The 23,249-nt window shown below is 37.2% G+C and overlaps 2 protein-coding genes across 3 annotated transcripts in view; both read left to right on the top strand.

Annotated features, from left to right (window-relative positions):
• The window catches only part of myo15aa (myosin XVAa), a 28,117-nt gene extending 25,705 nt beyond the window's left edge, over positions 1–2,412 (top strand). For both annotated transcript variants that reach the window (XM_059558388.1, XM_059558380.1), the window contains 4 exons: positions 673–806; positions 897–1,030; positions 1,567–1,707; positions 1,856–2,412. In XM_059558388.1, coding sequence (XP_059414371.1) covers positions 673–806; positions 897–1,030; positions 1,567–1,707; positions 1,856–1,957 — 511 coding nt within the window. In that variant the 3' untranslated portion in view covers positions 1,958–2,412. The remainder of the gene's footprint in view (positions 1–672; positions 807–896; positions 1,031–1,566; positions 1,708–1,855) is intronic.
• A 741-nt stretch (positions 2,413–3,153) lies between these two features.
• The window catches only part of llgl1 (LLGL scribble cell polarity complex component 1), a 37,117-nt gene continuing 17,021 nt past the window's right edge, over positions 3,154–23,249 (top strand). Inside the window, exons 1-5 of the mRNA XM_059558366.1 lie at positions 3,154–3,378; positions 4,877–4,974; positions 17,335–17,416; positions 17,563–17,693; positions 17,805–17,948. Coding sequence (XP_059414349.1) covers positions 3,298–3,378; positions 4,877–4,974; positions 17,335–17,416; positions 17,563–17,693; positions 17,805–17,948 — 536 coding nt within the window. The 5' untranslated portion in view covers positions 3,154–3,297. The remainder of the gene's footprint in view (positions 3,379–4,876; positions 4,975–17,334; positions 17,417–17,562; positions 17,694–17,804; positions 17,949–23,249) is intronic.

Here is a 23,249-nt window from a genome sequence, read left to right as displayed (position 1 = left end):
AGAAATATTAATATTAAACAGCACAACTGTTTTCAACATTGATAATCATGAGAAATGTTTCTTCAGCACCAAATCACCATATCAGAATGATTTCTAAAGCATCATGTGACTCTGAAGACTGGAGTAATGATGCTGATAATTCAGCTTTACCATCACAGGAATAAATTGCATTTTAACATATAATAGAACAGTCTTTTTACACTGAAAATATTCTACATTGTTATATTATTAATGTGTTTTTGATCAAATAAATGCAGCCTTGGTGGGTATAAGAGACTTCTTTCAAAGCCCCTAAACTCTGAACAGTAATTTGATATATATATATATATATATATATATATATATATATACTGTATCAAGCTTGGTTGCCATCATTCTGCTCTCTTAATGAGTTCGCTAATTACCTTCACTTCAAAAAGAAACTTGCAGGGAAATACAATCCCAGGGATCATTACTATGAGGGAGAAATGAGTCACTTTGAATAGATCTGTCCTCATGTTAATTACTGTGCCAATAATTGTATATAGGTCAAATTCACAGTTATAAAAACACAGTGTTGTGCTTGTAATTGTTTAGTTGGCCCCTGATGGAGAACAGCGCCTGTCTGATGTCCCTCAGCTAATATAAGTTACCTCTTCTATAGACTAACATTCTCTTGTTCTCTGCCGTCAGTCATGAGGTTCAGGAGTATATCCCCTCTCAGCTCTTTGGTCTCCAGCGGCACCAGCAGTGGTTAAACATGGTGACCCAGCACATGCAGCAGGTGCAGGCCCTCACTCCTCATCAGGCCAAAGCACAATTTCTGGGTGAGGTCTTGATCTGGGAGAACAGCCAGTGAGAAGACGCACTGCCTATTATTCCAAACACTGATTGTTTTGCTTGTGTCTCTGTTTCAGGGCTCGTGAGTGCTTTCCCCATGTTTGGCTCGTCGTTCTTCTACATACAGAGCAGCAGTAATAGTGCTATCGACACCCCCTGCATTCTGGCTGTCAACCAAAATGGTCTGAACTTTCTAAGAAAAGATACTCATGTAAGTTTAACCCCTTTATTTCCAATGCTTACTAAATGCCAAGCCTCCTTGGCAAGTGTTTTTAGGCTGTATTTCTAAAACGACAGCATATTTTAAAATAATAGCTGACCTAAAAATTTGAATTCAGTCACAATTTAGAAAGTCATATGCTTGAAATGACTTGAGGGCGTGTAAATAAGTCTTCAGTCTTCAGGCCATCAAGGCTGCATTTATTTGATAACAAATACAGTAAGAACAGTAATATTGTGAAAGCAGCCATTACTCCAGGCTTCAGTGTCACATGATCCTCCAGAGGCCTTTTTAACATGCTGATTTGATGGTTAAGAAAACTTTCTCCTCATTATCTACATTATTATTATATTTTTCAATGATGAGGTTTGCAGTGATTCAGTAATTAAATGTCATCTGCTTTGAAACTGCTAAAGTGTCCATTTTACTGTATATTTCCAAAGATTTTCCAATTTATCTGCATTTCCTCCCATGATATTATATAATGGTCACATATAGACATCCCAGCTGTTTTCAATGTTCTTCAGGAGCCGATGGTGAAGTTTCCGCTGAAGGAGGTCCAGTCCACCCGTACACAGAGGCCCACAGCTGGCTCTAGTTACCCATATGTGGAGATAATGCTGGGTGACCTAATGTCTCAACGCATTACACAGTTACAGCTGGACCAGGTATGGACTTTGGAGTATATGATTACAAACCATCACATAATCTAATCGTGCAATATCTGCTCATTTTAATGCACTTTTAAGGTGTGTTGTGTAAATTTTCACTGGGCCTGTGTGGGCGGAGCTTATTCCTGTGTGTTTGAATTTACAGAGTCTTGAGCTGTGTCGTGTTATCGCCATGCATATGGAGAACCTGCTGTCCGTACGAGAGAAGAGACTTACTCTGCCGCCCAGTGAAATCACTCTGCTCTAGCAAATTATATTTATATTACTTTTATTGCAATAATTGCAATCAGACACTATTAAACTCCTACACGTCTAAAGCCAGCTGTCATTATTGATAGTGCAATATGCCTGTTTGCAATTTCAAAACCAAGTTCCAAGATTAACTTGTTATGCACAGTAATTTGCATGCATTCTGTTAGGTTGAACATATGGGCCTATAATTGAAAACAGTATAGTACTACCTCTAGTTCTGGACATGTGATCAGCAAGACTTTATTTTTGTATGAGAGAGTTCCTCTCTTAAATACTGATTTGCACTACTTGAGACTATTGTATGTTTTCAATATTTATATATTGTTTGCATTTATATGTCATGTGGATTTGAATGGGAAATGAACTATATGCACAATGAATGTAAGTGTAATATGAAGTCTTTATACTAAATAATTAAAAACATCACAATTGACCTGTGTTTACCCCCAATTGCATATTATTTATTTACAGTAGATGCACAATTTGAGGAATCATACATTGAGTGATATATTTTAAAAAGCACTACTATTAAATTATTAAAATTAAATTATTATTATATTAAATTATTATAAAAAAAACGTTTTTGTGAATTGAAACAATGCTTAAATAACAGTAAATTATAAAATAAAAATATATAAATATTACTTGAAAAACTAAAACATTGCAAATGTGGCCTGGAATACGTTTAGGCTGAAGCACTAAAATTACTAGTTGGTTATAAATTAAAGCAACACTGAAAAAATTCAAAAGTGAAATAAAACTGAAACTCATAAAAAAAAATAATAAATAAATTACCAAAAAAATTAAACAGTAAGATTTTAAATAAATTATAATAAATGACAAAACACATATAATTTACATTTTAATTAAAATTAAAAGGAAATGAAAAAAATAAAAGTTCATTAAAAATTGTAATAAAAACCTTTATTGGATGTAAATAATACTAAAATAACATGATTTGATTGGCTGGTTTCTCCATGCAAACGAAATTGAATCGCTGCCAGCCAATTCAAACGTGTGAGTAAGTAAAGCTAACTCAGCGGAATCCTGATCCGTGTTTTCCACACGCACGCTGGCGGTGGGCGTGGTTTGGTGAATTGGTCACAGATTCTTGCATTCTGATTGGCTCTCCCAAGTCGTGGTTCCTCTGAATTGCCCTGTGGTCAAACTGCATTAACGCAGAGTTAAAACTTGCATGGCTTCAGGAGTGGATACGAAAGAAACCGGAGCTTGCATGAAGGATCACATTGTTTCTCTGCACCGATTCACGCCTGACGGCATTTATATCAATCTGAGACGGCGCGCGCTGTGATCTATCTCTGATTCGGCTTCAGGATGATGAAGTTTAGGTTCAGACGGCAGGGAAACGACCCTCATCGTGAGAAAATCAAACAGGATCTGTTTGCATTCAATAAGGTATGTGGGATATATAGCGTTGTCTCTCCCCTCTCTCTCTCTCTCTATCTCTGTCTCTCTCGAGCATGCATGCGGTTTCGGGTTGCATTGAAAACATTTAATTCAAGCAAATGCATTCACACTTGACTTATTGTGAACGTGCTCTATTTCATTTACTTTCTCTGTATTAACATGCATTCGATAATATGACAATGGTTTACAACTATCATGGCCAGATTTGACAATGAAAGTTGTTTGAAACAGTAGCTTTTCTTTTTGTTAGTGAACAGTTGGACTTTTAATGGCTTCCAGAGAATGACAAATATGTTGTGTTTGAGTGTAATTGTAATAATATTGAATATCTTCGTCAATGGAGCTCATTAAATTAGATCGAGCGTGTTGTCTGTTGTGAGTGACCTCAAAGTTTTCTAATGATTGCGACTTTAACCGTTACGCACGACTGATTATCGATTGACTAACACACATAGATATATAATATTATCATTTATGGTTATTTATTTTTAGTATTTCTACTAAAAGCGCAATTTATTTAGCTCAATGAGTGGTTTGTCTTGTTGAAAAATAAATGATGTGTGTGTATTTCTGTTTGTTATTGAGCCTTGAATGTATTCTGCAGTGGTGCTGGCAGATTTAGGGTGATTGTGTGGATTTCTAGAGCTCTTAAATCATAATGAACATGTAACTGCTCTCCTGCCAAAAACATAGAAAGTGTTTGATTGTAGGCTCTTTACTGATGACCCAACTCTGGCACCATTACAGCACAATCAAACATTTCTTCCCTCCTCCTCCTCCTCTGTGTAAAGGAAAACAGGAGGAAATGAGAGATCTGATATTATGCATGTTTTTAGAGTAGCCTATTCGAAGTGCCCACTTTCGTTCCATCTCTCAAATGCTGCTGATGACATTTATTCACAGATGGTTTAGGAAAAACAGAGCGGCGGTGTCATGCTGATGAAGTGTCATGACACTGTGTGTAATGTTACAGGAAGGTCCTGTTATTTATCATGTCACACTTTGTCAACCTGTGAAAAGTGATCTGCATCATTTGGCCAACTTCAAGCCTTTTTTTTGTTTTGTTTAAATTTGTGTGTTGATTTAAGGGGACATTTTTAGAATTGCCCAAAAACCTGTTTCTGCAAATCACTTTTGAAGGCTTGTGAAGATGAGTTTGGCATTGTCTGTCAGATCTACTAGAGTTCCTTCCTTGCTATTTTTGGTTCTGCATTGTATTTTTATTTATTTATTTATTTATTTTTTGTAAAAACAAGGAAATCCTTTTCCTGACAAGACTACTGAATTGATCTCCTGTATTGTTAATTGTAGCATCAGGGCTCATTAGAAGTCAATGAAGTATGAATTAGTTTCTTTTTTTTTAAGCTTAGCATAAAAAGAGGGATTTCAAAAGTCTATATAATGTACATTACATATGAATTTTGAGTTCTGAATGTGTGATTTTTTTTTTTTTTCTTTTTTTTTTTTTTTCTTCTCTTTTACTCAGACAGTTGAACATGGATTCCCAAACCAGCCAAGTGCTTTGGCCTATGATCCCAAACTGCAGCTTATGGCCATTGGAACTAAATCAGGGGCCATCAAAATGTATCCTTTTGTGAATGCTTTCCTCAAATAGAGTGAATGTAGTTTAATTGTTTTGTTAATATACTCTACTGTTGAAATGTTTGGGGTCAGTTAAAGTCACAGTTAAGACGTTTACATTGGCTATGCAGAATTATCTATTCATCTTAAAAATGTCTCACAGTTTCCACAAAAATATGAATCGGCTCTACTGTTTTTAACTGTTATAATAATAGAAAATGTTTTTGAGCCGCAAATCAGCATATTGTAATGATTTCAGAGAAATCATGTGACAGACTGAAGTGATGACTGCTGAAAATTCAGCTTTGCATCACAGGAATAAATCACATTTTAGAAAAGCTGTTTTTAAATTGTAAGCAAAAGAGGCTTCATTCAAAAACATTAGCTAAATAATCTTACTGACCCCAAACTCTTGAACTGAAATCTATATCTACTCAAAAGTGTGTACACACCTTCTCGGTTGTTTATCTTCCCCATTCAAATAATAAATCAAACATTTAAATGAAACCAAAAATTAAGAGAAATCAAAATTATGTATTTATTTTGATAACGAACCGTTTGTGTGGACTATAGTGAGTCTCTTAATTTGCTTTGTGAGCTGCATCTGTGTTCCTTGAGTATTCACTCCAAATCATCCATTAAAACAAGTTTTTAAACAAATTCATTTATAGGTGCAATTTCTACTTGTCTGTATGATAGTGTCTCCAAACTTTTGTAAGAACTACTGGCAACACCAGCTTCTTAAGTGTTATAATATTACAATTTGTACATCCTTCATAAAATGTTGAAAGATTTGGTCATTTTGATTTCGGTCAATACAATTGAGTGAATGTCCTAGTTTATGGTTCACTGATTGTGATTAATTACTCTGGATGTATGGCTCTGTTGTGTTGAAGACTTGAGTCATCTGCGTTTGTACACAATGCGACTCATTACATGTGATGCTGGTCCTCTAAAACTTGGTACTTTCAAAAAACACACTTTTCTAAATTGTCATAATTACAGTCGACACTGTCCAGGCCTGAATCTTTGAGTCTGTAGTGGGTCGAAGGAATGTTAAGGAGGATACCATCAGAGTGAAGTGTTATTATCTAGTCCTTCTGAACCGGACGGGTCAGACAGGCCTAGTATCATGGAATACATCCAACATTCTTCCACAGTCTCGCTTGCTTTTTTTTTTTCTGTGATGGAAGCTGAGATACGGGCAGAATCAGTGATGATATAATGATTGTGGTGGTACAGTACAGGTCTTTGAGCTTTGAGAGGCTGGTAGTGTCAGGCACAGCCCAGCTGAGAGACGCTCAATCTGGAGCCTTGACTCACTCGGGACGGGGCGGGGTCAGGGGGAGGGTGCTAGCTGTGGGACTGCCCAATCTGACAACCTGCCACTCACAAGATCTGAGTGATTATCTGTCAGCACCTACAAACTAATACCTCATCCATCAGACGAGAAAACTCATGATGGAGAGAGGACAGGGACTGGTCGGTGTATATAAAGAGGGTGTTCTGTGGTTGAGTAATGAGAGGTTTGGCTTTGAAAGAATTTCCTCTGATTGGGTGTTGGAGGGGGTGTGATGAGAGATCAAAGTTTGGTTTACCCAGTCTGACTCCATCCTTTTGAAAACTGGATGTCTTTGAATAACATTTGGGAATATAGTATTAGTTCAGTGTTGGTGGATGTCTCTCTTCTGTCATTAAGAGTTCTCTTTGAGAGACTTTTAAGTTCAGATGTTTGCTCATTATTTTTTAACAAGGAAAGCTAAATGACTTGGTTTCACGCTAGCTTGTTTTGAGAGAAATTCTGCGTAATGCATTTAAACATGGTAAAATTATGCTAAAGCATAATCAAATTAGCCAACATATTTAATAATCCAAGAGATCCCAGAGCTTTTTAATTTAGGATCCTGCTAGAGCAATATGATCAATCTCAAGACTTGCTGAAAATGTTTTACTAAAGTTAACTAAAGAAAACTAAAGTTATTTAAACATATATATATTATTTTCCCTGTTATAAGGCTTTTAGTAATCTATGAAAATAAGGATAAACCTATAGACTTGACTTTGAGCTATACAGATAAACAGGAATATATACTTTTTTTTTTAAATGAATAAATCATTGACATGGAACATTAGTAAGTGAGTCATATGTTGGTTCAGTAGCTGGATTTAGTGAGTTCATTCAAATAAGGATTTGTCAGACTGATTTGAAACACTGACTCTTTTTGAACACCTCATTAAAGTTGCGATAGATGTTTTCTGTATTGTGACGTACGTCTGAGTCTAACAGACAAGTTGTGCTATTTGTGTTTACATGCAGTCTTTGAAGTGCGTCAAAGCTGAAAAGCGATGCGGGACACGTAAGTTTTGCCCACCAACAAACTTGTTAATTTGACATGAGCTGACATTTACACATGAGCTATTCTCACACTTTGCGTTTAATTAACATTCATGCAATCGGTGGGGGATGAGCACTACATTGTGAAATTAAGGTCTTTCCAGTTCTGTGTGTATATGCTGAATTATATGTGTGTTGATTCCATGTTGGCCTGCTTATGTCTTTCTGCTCTCCTGTCTTTAATTCATTAAGTGCAGGAGACTCACTCTTTTCCTATGGGTCATGCGTTAACTTGGGCTGAATCAATAGCCATATCTGGCTGGATGAAAAAACTAGCAAGTTCTTTATGAAAAGCTTATAAATTGAACACAGCATACAGTCGTACAGCATTTTATCAGTTCCTGCGGAATTATTTGATTAAGCTGTCAGTGCTTCCTTCATTAGTTTTGAGAAAACTGGAACGCTGCTGTGGTTTGATAAATCTCCATTTTATCTGGATTGGTTCCAGCTCCAGATGTGTGGTTTGCACATCAAAGGCTAGTTTGCTGTGATGTGCATAGCTCTACAGCCCGGGTCATCTCTACGTCAGATGCCAGAACGGCCAAGTCTGAGTTGTGTCTGATCAAGGGTGCTGTCATCAGAGTTTGTTCAAAGACATTAGCAGAAGCTCTGGATTCATTTATTATGCGACAAAGCCATTAACTGTTCCATTAAAGTACCTGAAGCTGAGGTGTGTACTTGATAAAATGATCAAATTGTTTCTCCCATTGTATTTTAAGGTCCAGATAGATATTAGCAAGCCATTTGTAGGCAAACATTCTTGTTTAACTAAAAAATGGAAATCAGGGTGGGTTATGAAATTAAGTATTTTTATGCTATTACTGCTATGGGCATTTTGAATAAATTTTAAAATCCAACCATTTTTATGAGCCTATATATCAATTTTTTAAATTAAACATTTGCTGACCTTTTGAAAGCTTGCCTCTAAATGAGATGTTTACTGTTGCCTTTTGTTTCTTGACCTCAGTTTAGTGAGCATTCAATGAAATAGGAGCCTGTCTGATCGTAAATGTGTCTCCGCTGCCACCACAAATTGAGGTGCAAGGGTGGGTACTATATTTTAAAGCTAAAGGGGAGGACAGACGAGGGGGTTTTAGCAAGGCGAAGTGGAAAGTAATGGGACTGCTGGGACAGAGGAGCTGTTGGAAGTGTCGGGTTCACTCCTAAAGAATGCATGTGGCTGTGCCCTAAGTTCACTCTCTGCTGACAGAAGACATTCCTCTGCACTTTTGTTGCTGGTCCTCATCTCAAAGACGTCTTTTGAAATGGTTTCCCTGGCCACCGCTGGAGCAGGCTTGTAATCAGGATGTGCTTCAGATTTTAGAAGTGACAGCTTTCGTGATTGATGGTGTCTGGCAGGCTGAGCCATGTAACTGTCAGAAATGCTGCTTCTGTTGTCGGTTGTGGCTGTTCTAAAATGAGGTGCGGTCTGGCCCTAAAAATGAATTTTTGTCATTACTATGGCACCCCCCTCATTTGTTCAGTGCGCATTAGAGCTCATTAACCTTATCTAACAGACGCCATTTATACTCCGATATCACAATGGATATGAATGATCATCGGCTGCAACAAAAAGAGGTCACGTGTATAGCATTTGTTGGTATTGTATACACAAGATAAAAAGAGAAAATCCCTAAGTAGTGATGTCCAAGTTGTTTCTATTTTTGTTGGACAAGTAAGGAAAATTGTGTAAGCTGTTCTCTAAAAACTCAGTATAATTTACTATTTAAATTGTAATTTAAAATGTGCTGATCCACATCAATAGATGGCAGTGCAGCGTCTAACACCACTGTGGTATCAGTATTTATAGCACACAAAGAACAGCAATGATAACGTGAGCTAAAAACACTACAGAGTGTATCTTTAGTACAGTAATTACTTTGAGTTTTTTGGATCAGTAGTTGAAAATATTTTGATTTTGGAATAGAATTACATGTTTAGATATCTGTGTGGTTTTGAAACCATTCCAATGTCTGTGGTAATATGCTAAACCATAAAATGACTATTAAAAACGATGATTTAAACAACTTTATAGCTCCTATAATTAAAGTTTTGACAAGTCTTTATAAAATGATACCATTACATTTCAGCCTTTAAACCATTTTCAGTCAAAATTGTAAAGACTTGCAAATTTATTTCCCTTCACAGATGCATTCATATAAATTCCCAGAGTCCTCGGATTTGTAAGAATCGGATGGATGGCTTGTTTCATTGTGAGAATGGCAAGTTTTTATAAAAGGCAATGTATTTGGCAGTATGTTTATTTCTTCAAACAACAGCTGTAAAGTATTAAATAGTTAGTCTGCCAGAAGGAAATTATTAGAGTCATGCATTTTATGAAATCTAATCTACGGAGGAGCAGCATATCTACATCCCACTGTTAACTGACCCTACGCAAAGACCTGCCCCTACATCCGACAAGCCATGGTGCTCTCACACACACCTCTGGTTCTCACGCAGTGAAAAATAATCACAAAGCAAAGAGGAAAGTGACAACAAGCAGACAGACAAGACAGAGCAGCTTACTTTTGGTACGAAACAAAGTCTATGCTTTTCAAATTTTGTCTCTTGCCTGATAACCGATCATTTCTTCCTCTTTACTAATTATTATAGCACAAAATAAACCTGAATGAACACCGGAAGGTATCTTATTTCAACCACAGAAAGACTCCAATATACACACCATTTTCAGACAAAATGGCCAATTCGGCATTATGATTGGTCAGATCACCTGTCAATCAAACTCGCTGCGAAGAGTAAATTAATCCACCATCCTTTTTTTTTTTTTTTTTTACATTTTCCTCTTATAAACTATAGACCAGTTTATCAACACAATCTTTAGCAATGTAGACTACTATCTCACCCTTACCTTATGTAGCTGCTGAGGTGGGCTGATGCGAATAATGTAAGCTATTAAATCTGTATGCATGCCAAATAAATGCAAGCTGCTTTCATGTGTGAAACAACAAGCCCAGGGTTGTCACGACCAGCACCAAAAAACATAAGTGGGAAAATTAATTGACTAGTCAGAACAACCCTTACAGAGTTTTTCTGCCTCCTAATTTAATGCATTTCTTTGTATTTGGTATGAAGCATCTGCCAAGAATATTACTAAACACACACTAATGTCTAGAGTTGCTCTTCTGTGTTAATTGTGCCACTAATGTACTGTGTTCATATAATTCTTGGTAGATCTTCAAAATGTCAGTCATCTTTCCTATCATCGGTTGTCTTCTCAATCAAGCGATAAGTGGATCTGTATGCATGGACTCTTATCCTAGAGCGCTAGCTATCTGTTTTCCTCTCCCGGCGGCATTACTGCAGCTCTCTGATCTGAGCCAGTAAGTTTGCATCTATGCCACTGCAAACACTCAGACATTTGTCTGGTCTAGAGGCATAGCCTTATCACAACTTTTAGTTTGGAAGATTGCCTCATGAAAGACTGATGCTCTCACATTTCACATTCTCGCATAGGGATGTCCTCTCTTCTGATTGAACACAGCTGAGGAAACACTCCAACGCCTCTTCATAGGTTCATTCATAACTGCTCTATCGGTTGCTGGAGCCGTTTCTTCCCGATGGTTTTAGATGGTGCTGCTGAGGGAAGTTTAAATGTCTTTTTGCATATCTTTTCTCTCATGTGTCTCAGCCTAAAGCCATTAGTATTCTGTTGTGAGCCTCACGGACACGCACAGGGAGCTCAAAATCAGTCCCCTTCCCCCCTGTAGTGCACTTCAGCGGCCAGTAAGCAATCTATAGACCTTTGGAAACTCGAATAGTGAAGAAGACTCATTGAATTCTGTTTTATGCTCATTGCTGCCAAACCTTTCTACTTAAAGGGCCTCAATTTATTTACAATTGTGGCAAGTTACTGGATGGGAAAGGGTTCGCCTGTGGTTTCTTTTAAGGACCTTTGCCTGTTTTAGAAATAAGCAGAACAGGCGCAGGAATCTCCTTCCAGTCAGTCTAATCAGTTGTGACATGAACTGAAAATGGCCATGCACTATGGGTAACACAAAGTTCACGGTTCAGTCTTTGTTGCAAAAACTACAGTTTCTAGAACTGCTTGCTAAGCCAAAGTTCAGCTGGAGCTGCTGTATGTCAAGCATTTCATCATTTGCTGCTTTTTCTTTATTTTTAGAATGAATTTTAGATTGCGTTCATGTATGTCAAATCAGATTATACTTTTACGCAATGTTATACAAGGTTAACAAGTGACTTTGTATTTCAGAAATGGTGGATACTGCGTTTTAGCATAAACCGGTTTAGTTTTCGTCCATCATTCAATGACTCATACAACAGGCATCACTTATAATTGTTTTTTTCTTGTTTAGAGAAAACCCACATAATTACTTAGGTTTGTCTCTTCAATATAGGACAACATATGTTTTTTACAGCATTAGACTTTGGACACAGTGTCTGCTGTTTGTCACTATTCAGACCGTGAAATTGCATTATCCTTTTCTAACTAGTTGTTAGCGCTTGAGTGAGTAATTGCTGAGCATTGTTGGGACTATGTGGAGAGGAGATGGTCAGCGTAGGACCTCCAAGAGTGTGTTTGGCTTATGTTGTCTGGGGCCCTGGAAGGGAGTTCTGATTGTTACATGACTTTGAGATGTTTAAAACTCTTTTGTGGTAATGGAGAGGGTGGAGAGTAGCTATAGTGTGGCTAAATATTTATATTATTTGGATAATGATGAATTTACGTAATTTATTTTGAATGTGTTGTTTCCTATGGGAAATGTATGCCTAATTGCATTGAATGTGCGCTTGTGTACTTCTGATTATAAGTCTTACTTGCAGATAAGATGATGTGAATGTAATAATGTTACTGAAATGAAAGGCCACTTAAGTGTATACTTAAAGTGTACTTTCATGACCACTTTCACTTAAGTGCTGTTTAAAATGTCAAAATTAAAATTAAAATTAATGTTAAAGGTGTCTTATGATGTTGCTAAAAAGAATATTATTTTGTGTATCTGGTGTAATGAAATGTGTTTACGCTGTTTGGGGTTCAAGAAACACATTATTTTCCAAATACTGTACATTATTGTTGCTCCTCTATGCCCCACCTTTCTGAAAGACGTCATATTTTACAAAGCTCATTGGTCTGAAAAGTGAGGTGTGCTCTGATAGGTCAGTTATCCAGTACGTGGTGATTGGACGAATACCTCAAGGGTGTGACGGAAATCCCCAGTGGGGACATAAAGGGGAAGTCGTGGCCTAGTGGTTAGAGAGTTTGACTCCTAACCCTAAGGTTGTGGGTTCTGGGTTCGAGTCTCGGGCCAGCAATACCACGACTGAGGTGCACTTACTTGGCAGTCTATCGGACAGTCACAAGCCTCCGGGTTTTCATCCAAAATATCTTAAATTGTGTTCCAAAGAAGAACGAAGCTTTTATGGGTTTGGAACGACATGGGGGTAAGTGATTAATGATAAAACATTTTTTAGGGTTGCTTATCCCTTTAAATTCTTTTGAGTAGTGTTTTTTTTTTTGTTCAAGTAAGAGTTTCATTTTCACAAGAGTTATGCCAAATTAAATTTGTTGTTTGCTCACACTTATGTTATTCTGAACTCCTGAATATTGTTGTAGAACACAAATCGAGATGTTTAGGAAGAATGTTAATGTAAAATGTAAATTTTTTTTTTCTATAGAATAAAGTTTCTCTTATATCTCTAAACCCGAACACCTGCGCAGGTACTCGATATCCAGATTAGCAATTTAAAGGGAACGTTTTCAGGTTTGTAAAGACTAGGATCTGTTTCTGTTTACATAACTGTAAACTGTCTTCTTTGGCTATAATATTGATAATTTTGATAAAATTAATTTGCATTGCGGAGTAGGGGTGTAACGGTACGTGTTTTCGTACCGGACCGTTTCGGTACAGGGCTTTCGGTATGGTGCACGTGTGTACCGAATGACCGAATGCAATATTTTGTATGCGGAACATATACATTTTCGTGTTTCCAAACGAACATATTAAGTGGCGGAAGTCTCCGCGTTCAGCGCAAATGAGTGTCAGTTGCGTGACGGCTGCTTTGCGTTTTCTGTGTCTTTACACACCAGAATCGTGCCTGACGCTGGCACGCTGCTGCTACTGTAGGTGACATAGAGGGAGACCGCTGACAGACCAGGATTTTGTCTTCACGACAACAATATCTATACTTCATGTTGAGCATAAATATAAAGCCTACTGATAAAGGACACCGTCAACAGTATTGACAGCAAAATAGACTATGTTTGACAGGTGCAATATGCCAGTGTGTCACCGGCCTAATGTTTTCAAAAGGCATCACGCGAGTGTGAACATCACTACAACTAGGAAAAAAATGATTGTAATTCAAATGCAGCTCCCGTCGGCATTTAAACAGACCTTTGCTCTTAATTCCGATCGGTCCAACACAATAAGAAATCTAAGCAGGTCTAAAAACTGAAACTGTTCATGCTGCACTTTACACTTAGTTATATAAATTTTTAAATATGAGCAGGCCTACAAGCTGGGATTGGTAATGCTGCACTGTAATCTTAGTTATTTATTTTTATTTTTCATTATATTTTATTATATGATATTGGTTTGAGACTGAGAGTATTTTATTTAGTGGAGAACTTTGCAGCAGTATATTTATTTCCTATTCTTTTTTTATTTTCTATTTTATTAAAAAGTATTTTAAAAAAAAGTGTAAACAAATTGTTAAAAAAAAGTTTATAGTAATAAACAACCTGCAGTTTAATATTTGCATTTCTTTCCCTTACTGTACCGAAAATGAACCGAACCGTGACTTTAAAACCGAGGTACGTACCGAACCGTGATTTTTGTGTACCGTTACACCCCTATTGCGGAGTCTTATTGGCATCTAATACTAGTTTGACCCTTAATGGTTTATTTGAGAAAAAAAAAAAGATTTTTAGAATGTTTTTGAGCCGTTCTGGATGCCGTCACAGAATATCAGGTTCTGTTTTTAGTGTCTGCTTGTTACTTCCAGTGGAAACACTAGTATTCATGGGAGACATGTAGCTGAAGGAAATTAATTCTGAATGCAGAATTCAGAGCATGTTTGAAAGACGCTGTTAGCGAGGATGTGAAGGTCTCTCAAATTAGCTTGTCCAACACACAAAAACCTGCATGTGTCAGAGTTGTCAAACGGGTCATGATGAATCTTAAAAAATGGTTCACCACAAACAGGAAATCCCTTTCTTTCCTCATGTCAACGAACCAAAACCATGCTGTGCCTGCTCAAAAAGCAGCCATCTCGTGGTTTGTAATCTCTGCGCACCATTAGCAATGCACTGAGTTCGGTTGGTTCAGAAAGGAGGGTTTAATTCTTGTTTTATTGACTGTAGGGGGAGTTTTTGCGGGGGGGGGGAAATGACAAGGGCTCTCTGCTCATGTTAATGACCTGTAGAGTAATCGGAGCTTAGTGTGAGAACTTCACAGATGTTTCTACTTCTCAGTTTAATTCACACACTCAACACAGAGGCCCTGCTCTCCCAACATGCTTCCCACATCTTTCTGTGCTCTATGCTTGGACCTTGTTTTGGTGATGTACGATTTTTTTTTTCCACCTCCATTATTGTATCCATTTTCCCCCTTTTGATCATCTCCGCCACTTCTTTCTCTGTCTTCCCTTTTTCTCTGCCTATTGTGCAGAAGCATGACGTAATCCTTAATGGAGTGGAGCTGATCAAAGGGACACATCCTACTTAACTGCCATTCTATGGACTTTATCCAGTGCAGTCCAACTCATATTGTATATTGCCTCTTCCGTTAGAGGTTGTTTTTGTATTATCCTTTATAATAATAAGAATATTAACAGTAGTAGTAATTTATTATTATTTTAATTATTCTTTAGCTCAAGTGCTACTTCATAGTACTTGCAACACCAAGGTCATGGGTTTGATTCCCAGGGAAGACAAGAACTGCTGATTAAATGAAAATGAAAATGCGTAATGCATTAATAGAACTTACAGGAAGCTTTACTTCAGGAGTGCATTTATATTATTTATAAAACATTATTTTGCTACCGTCTACTTTATCTTACTACTATCATTAATTACTCTTACTACTCTTACACTCATGTCATTCCAAATCTGTGTTGAAATCTGAGAACTTTCTGACCCTGCATAGACAGCAATGTGACTACCACGTTCAAGGCCCAGAAAGGTACTTTGTTAAAATTGTCCACGTATTTGTTACATGGACTATTTTAATGATGTTCTTACTATCTTTCTGTGCCTTGAATGTGTCAGTTGCTCTTGGATTTCAACAAGAATATCTTCATTTGTGTTTCATAAGATGAAGGAAGGTTTTAGGGGTTTGGAACGACAATAGGGTGAGTAATTAATTATTAATTATTTTTGGGTGAACTAACCCTTTAAAAAAAAACATGCAAAAACCACATTTGCATTACTTTTTTATTTTTTTATATTTTGTTTTTTTGGGTAAAGAGGTTTTATGCAGGCAAAAACCATTTATGATCATTATCTGATGAACAACATTGTCTGAGATGTTAACATGACATTTCATGTTGTCGGGTTATGCATAATTGGTGTGAGATGTTACATGTTTTCCAACTTTTGACCTTTTCATAGTGTTGCGTTTTTTGGGGTATACGAGCCCCTTCTGCAAATAACAGTATGCCTGTTCCTGTGTGACATAATCGAGATGCTGCCATGGCAACCAAGGGGACTTCAGAATGGAGCAGTTCGTCTGGGGTGCTGTTTCAAGAGCCTGGTTGTGTAAGACATTATGGGCTTGATTAGGCATCAGCTGAAGTGGCTCTCAGAGCGCTGCGTGTGAGGTGGCTGGGTGACGTGCGGCAGTGCCACACAGTCTGAGCTTTTGTTCTGGACTCAATGGAGCTGACAGTGTGTCCTGTGCTCCCCTCACACTGTGACTGCATCTCTTCTCATTAATCTGAATCAGATGTACCTACCCTGCCTCACGTGCAAGTCTGCAGAGAGAAATGGCCTGTGTTCAAAATGTGTTGTTGGGGATGTATACTGCACATTTTTGACAGTATGGTTGGTCATCTTATTAAGTGCATGCTTTGCATGGTACATACTATTAAATGGTATGCAATATGCATAGTGCACTCATGCTCTTAAAAAAAAACAAAACAAAAGATTTCCTTTAAAGGCCTGCTGAATTTAGTTATTCTGAGGATGTCTCTTTCTTCCTGCAGAGTTTGGATCATTTTACGTGGATCAGATTTGACCTAGATATCCACTCTTTTGTTATGAGAGTGGAAGGCTGTGTAGTTTTGTAATGAAAAGCAGACTACAATAGCAGTCCAGAAATCATTTGAGCGACCGTCTCTTCAAGAAAATCACGATCAGCTTTGCCAGCTGCTGTTGATGTCAAGCTGAAAAAGAGAAGTGGGAGATATCTGCTTATTCTGGAGACCTTTATGATCAGATTGAGTGTGGGCCAATCCTTTTGATTAGATTTTGGCTCCGTTCTTAGTATTTAGTTCAGTGGGCTGTTTAATGAGCATTATACGACTATAATTAATTCCCTCAGAGAAGCCTCTGTTTCCTGAGTTGAAGTCATTACACAGTGTTGCTTCATGAATTTTTCACCACATTCACATTTAGCTTTGATTTGGCTTGGTTTCCCTTTGAAAGAAACAAAAATAAAAGTATGGGCCTGCATGATATATTGTGACAGTATCATACAGTATCAAATGCTAGACATTAAATTTAGGTTTTTAATCTTATGCAAGGCATATTTCTTGTAAACTGTAACCTAACAGCCACTTACTTCACAACACTATTACAGTAAAGTCATTACTTCAAAAGCACAGTGTATAGCGAGCATTTCTAAAGACTTAAGTTTGCATGTTGTTGTTTTTTTTTTTTTTTTTTAAAGAGAGTAAGAATTAATATTTGATCAATTGAAAATATAATTGACTCCATAATCGATTATGAAAGCCTAGTCTGAAGATTTTTCCTTTGACTGCGCATTAAGATATGGGGCTCCTGGGGTGGAGATGACTGGCCTTCATAAAGACACCGCTGCCGTCACTCAGATACACTTTCTCTATGGACAGGTAAGACCATGTTTCAGTCATTGTAGCTTATTAGGTGTTTGTGTGTGTTTTATTGACGTTGTAGAGGGCTTTTATTTTGAAAGTTGCAATTTGAACAGTTGTGTCTTTAAACCATATGAGATGGTTTTTTTTTTTTCTATTTATAGGGGAGGATACTTTCTTTGCTGGATGATAACACCATTCACCTATGGGAGATTGTGCAGAGAGAAAACCGATCACATTTGGTGGAGGTTCACAGCTTCAACCTGCCTGGCAGGCCAGGCATCGAGAGCACCAGGTAAGGTTTTGATCCTTATTCTGGTTGCATTTCTTCACATTTGCTTCGTATGATGCCCTTTATCGTCTTGTCCAAACTATGACCTTTATGCTGCTTCCTTCTCCTGTGTAGTGCGACACGTGTGACCGTCATGCTGTTGAAGCTGAGCTGTGAACTTCTTGCTCTGGGCACTGAAGGTGGTGGGGTGCACTTCCTGAAACTGCCCACCCTCACCTTGATGAACAAGTCACTGTTCCAGGATGAGATCATGCAGAGGTGAGAGCCGCCCTTCCAGTGATGACCTTGTCACGTCATCCAGATGTTACCACTTTACTATAGCTGCCGGAGTATGAAAAGGCAAGGTTTTTTGGGGGGCTCTGTTCAAATGTGCATGTGTAAAACTGAAATCTCAGTTATATTACACTTAAGACTTTTAAAAGTCTCTTACGCCCTCCAAGGCTTTATTTATTTGTAAAAAAATAATACAAAAATACAAATAATACAGTAAAAACTACAGTATTGTGAAATAATTTTAAAATAACTTTTCTGTCTATCTGTTTATCATATATGTAATGTAATTTATTCCTTTGGCAAAGCTGAAATTTCAGCATCATTACTCCGGTCTTCAGTGTCACATGATCCTTCAGAAATCATTCTGATATGTGAACATGTCTTAAGTCAGTGGGGGGGGGGTATAATTGTAGCAATAGCCAACAATACATTGTATAGGTCAAAATTATCTATTTTTTTTAATGTAAAAAAACAATAGGATATTAAGTAAAGATCTTGTTCAACGACGATGTTGTATAAATTTCCTACAGGACCTATATAAAGACTTCATTTCTGATTAGTAATATGCATTGCTAAGAATTCATTTGGACAACTTTAAAGGTGATTTTCTCAGTATTTTGATTTGTTTGCACCCTCAGATTCCAGATTTTCAAATGGTTGCATCTCGGCCAAATATTGTCCTGTCCTAATAAGCCAATAAAAAGCTTGTTTGTTCAGCTTTCAGATGTATGTATGAATGTATAAAACTCAATTTCAAAGAATTGACCCTTCTGACTGGTTTTGTGGTCCAGGGTCACGTATGCAACAAAACCGTTGTGCTGCTTAATATTTTGATATGATAAACTGTAATACATTTTTTTTTCATGATTCTTTGAATTCAAATTTAGTAAAAGTATAATGTCTTTATATATCTTCACTTTAATTTTTGATCAGTTCAATGCATCCTTGCAGAATAAACTCATTTATTAGTATAACCCTAACCCTGTCTGCAGCCTCTCTGAAAAGGATTTTCTGAATGTCGTGGGTATTTTTTTAAGCCTCTGTGACTCAGGACGTCTACACTGGACTCTAATAAAGATGGCTGTGCAGGCAGATTCCACAACACTTACCTCATAAAATAAGCATTTGGGGGCTCCCACCCCATCTGAGAGGACTGTGCTTGAGGTTAATGAAGCTGCAGCAAGACCTTTTGTTTATTTTCTTTCCCTCCTTTGGCCCCATCCGAGCCGCTTTTGTCACACTTCTCTCATACACTTTGAACTGGGAACGAATCAAAGTTCCTGATGCGCCCCTTCTAGCCCCCAGCTGTGGCTGTCTGTTACTCTGTCAGTAGGTTATATGCAGCTTGAGCTTTCCTGTCCCACTGCCAAGGCCCAGACTTCTCACCGCAACAGTTAGACGTTTGGAGTTCAGAAAGACCTCGATCCCCGTGATCTGATGGGATCTTTTAAGCTGCTGCTATCCATTTGTTATTGTAAGGATAATACACTGTTTGTTAAGAGGAAACTTGTTTTTCCTAAAGGCTGTGTTTATTTCTGCTACTAGGCAGGAAATCACACTAACTATTCATCTTACTCTTTAAAGACGTTATTTAACTCTGAGATAAATTACAGCTTTCCCGGCGTGTTCTTTTGCAGATATAGCCTGGGTGGTTCATCTGCTTCTGAGAGACCTTGAACTGCTCATTAACTGAGCACAATTTAGGCTAATGGGCATCCTATCTGAGCCACTGGTAATAAGTATGTGTCAGCCAGGAAACTACTGAACAAAATGCTTTTGTAGCAAGTGCCAAATCTCTTGGGCCCCAGCCGAGGAGGTGTTTAAAATGGGGGATATGAGCTTTGCACACTCATCTTTGGGAATCAGCAGGATCTGGAATGCCAAAATATAGTTTGTGGCTCAGTAGAAAAAAAGCGTTGTGTTTTGTGGCGATTTGTTTTTCATAAGACATGGGGGCATCTACTGTAGTCTACAATTGAAGTGAATCAGAAAAGTCCATCAAACTTGTCCTAAGACAAGAATGGGTATTGTTTTGGTTTTAGGACAACTTTGATGAAAGGTTTTGATCCACTTCAAATGTTGACTACTTTAGCTTGGCATGTATATGAGTTTTATAGGCATCTAATAGGCATCTAATAGGCATCCACTGTGGTGTGGCCATCCTCTACTAACCTCGCTGAAATCTCGTTTGAAAAAACTATCTTACTATATCATTTTTGTAGATTGATTTTTGTAGATGTATTTTTTTGTAAATTCATGAAAAACCGGGGTATATTGTTTTTTTTTTATTATTATTATTATTATGTTTGAGAGAATTTAATATTCAGATTATTTAACAAATTATTTTATATATTATTTCATAATGATTGTATTAACGTGTGTGTGTGTGTGTGTGTGTGTAATATATAGATTTATATTTTATACTTTTATTCAGCAAGGATGTGTTAAATTGATAAAAAGTGATAGTAAAGAAAATATATTATTAGAATTTTTTTTTTTTTTGAATAAATGCAGTTCTTTTTAACCTTTTATTCATCAAATATATTAGACAGCAGAACTGTTTCCAACACTCATAATAAATCAGAATATTAGAATGATTTCTAAATGATCATGGGATAGACTGGATGTTACATGTGACACTGAAGGCTGGAGTAATGATAATGAATATTCAGCTTTGCATCAAAGGAATAAATTATTTTTTTAAAGTATATTCAAATAGAAAACTATTATTTTAAGTTGTAATAATATTTCACAATATTACAGTTTTTTTCTGTATTTTTGATCAAATAAATGCAGGCTTGATGAGCAGAAGAAACTTCTTTCAAAAACATTAAAAATAGTAATGTTTCCAAACTTTTGGTCTGTACTGTGTATATATATATATGTGTGTGTGTGTGTGTGTGTGTACGTACGTACGTACATATACATATACATATACATATACATAATTTATATATTTATATACACACAGTACAGACCAAAAGTTTGGACACACCTTCTCGTTCAAAGAGTTTTCTTTATTTTCACGACTATGAAAATTGTAGAGTCACACTGAAGGCATCAAAACTATGAATTAACACATGTGGAATTATATACCTAACAAAAAAGTGTGAAACAACGGAAAATGTCATATTGTACAACAGTTGTGTTGTGCAGAAGTCAGGTGGATACACAGCTCATACTCCTACTAAAATAGACTGTTAGAATTTTTATTATGGCAAGAAAAAAGCAGCTAAGTACAGGAAAACGAGTGGCCATCATTACTTTAAGAAATGAAGGTCAGTCAGTCCGAAAAATTGGGAAAACTTTGAGTCCCCAAGTGCAGTCACAAAAACCATCAAGCGCTACAAAGAAACTGGCTCACATGCGGACCGCCCCAGGAAAGGAAGACCAGGAGTAACCTCTGCTGCGGAGGATAAGTTCATCCGAGTCAGCAGCCTCAGAAATCGCAGGTTAACAGCAGCTCAGATTAGAGACCAGGTCAATGGCACACAGAGTTCTAGCAGCAGACACATCTCTAGAACAACTGTTAAGAGGAGACTGTGTGAATCAGGCCTTCATGGTAGAATATCTGCTAGGAAAACACTGCTAAAGAAAGGCAACAAGCAGAAGAGACTTGTTTGGGCTAAAGAACACAAGGAATGGACATTAGACTAGTGGAAATCTGTGCTTTGGTCTGATGAGTCCAAATTTGAGATCTTTGGTTCCAACCACCGTGTCTTTGTGCGACGCAGAAAAGGTGAACGGATGGACTCTACATGCCTGGTTCCCACCGTGAAGCATGGAGGAGGAGGTGTGATGGTGTGGGGGTGCTATGCTGGTGACACTGTTGGGGATTTATTCAAAATTGAAGGCATACTGAACCAGCATGGCTACCACAGCATCTTGCAGCGGCATGCTATTCCATCCGGTTTGCGTTTAGTTGGACCATTTATTTTTTAACAGGACAATGACCCCAAACACACCTCCAGGCTGTGTAAGGGCTATTTGACCAAGAAGGAGAGTGATGGGGTGCTGCGCCAGATGACCTGGCCTCCACAGTCACCGGACCTGAACCCAATCGAGATGGTTTAGGGGTGAGCTGGACCGCAGACAGAAGGCAAAAGGGCCAACAAGTGCTAAGCATCTCTCGGGGAACTCCTTCAAGACTGTTGGAAGACCATTTCAGGTGACTACCTCTTGAAGCTCATCAAGAGAATGCCAAGAGTGTGCAAAGCAGTAATCAAAGCAAAAGATGGCTACTTTGAAGAACCTAGAATATGATATATTTTCAGTTGTTTCACACTTTTTTGTTATGTATATAATTCCATATATAATTCCACATGTGTTAATTCATAGTTTTAATGCCTTCAGTGTGAATCTACAATTTTCACAGTCATTAAAATAAAGAAAACTCTTTGAATGAGAAGGTGTGTCCAAACTTTTGGTCTGTACTGTGTATATATATACATACACACATACAGGGGTGAACATAAGTGGTCCGCATGCGCGACCAAAATAAAAGAAATGCGTTATATAAATATGTTCTGACAGCGCATTTGCATACCGACATGGTTGACAGCTATTAATACACAATTACCTTTTTAGATCACAAACTGTACTATATAAGTTTTAATTTCAACCTGAAAACATAAATCTTGGCTAGGCCATGCTGTTTTCAAAGCACAATGCACAACTGTGACATTCATCCACTGACGCGCTTTAATCAGCAGCAGCGCTAAATCCGGAAGCGCGTATACTTACTTGCCGGCAAACTGCCAAAATAAAAGACGGCTGATTTTAAGTTTGAATATGATGATTAGCGCTTTTATTTATTTATTTTTAGACACTTTTATCCAAAGCGACTTAAAATTGGTGAATACATAAAGCGATTCTTCTTAAAGAGGCAAACAAAGAAAGTAGTGGTAAATACTAGCATTTTATTTTTAAGTTTACTATAAAATAAATGTATTTGTATTTAATACTAGGACTGCCTTTTATTTTTAATAGTGTGTGTGTGTGTGTGTGTGTGTGTATATGTATGTAATATGAGTTATATGATTGATGTAATTATATAACAGTATGATGATGGTTGTTTTATGTATTTTTAATAAATATGGTCAGAATTGTAAATTAGAATTCTTTTTTTTTTTTTTTTTTAGAAATGTCTCTGTGATTTCAGTTTCTATAAAATCCGTATCCAGTAATTATGAATAACTAGAAAAATCATGCAAAGATAATTTGAAAATCATAGTTCAGCTCATTAGAACCTTAGAGCCTTGTCCTGCACATTTTCAGTTTTTATAA

The sequence above is a fragment of the Carassius carassius genome, chromosome 1 (genome assembly GCF_963082965.1).
Source record: "Carassius carassius chromosome 1, fCarCar2.1, whole genome shotgun sequence".
Taxonomy (NCBI): domain Eukaryota; kingdom Metazoa; phylum Chordata; class Actinopteri; order Cypriniformes; family Cyprinidae; genus Carassius; species Carassius carassius.
Note: the sequence above shows the minus strand (reverse complement) of the source record. Positions and strands in the feature narration are given on the sequence as shown.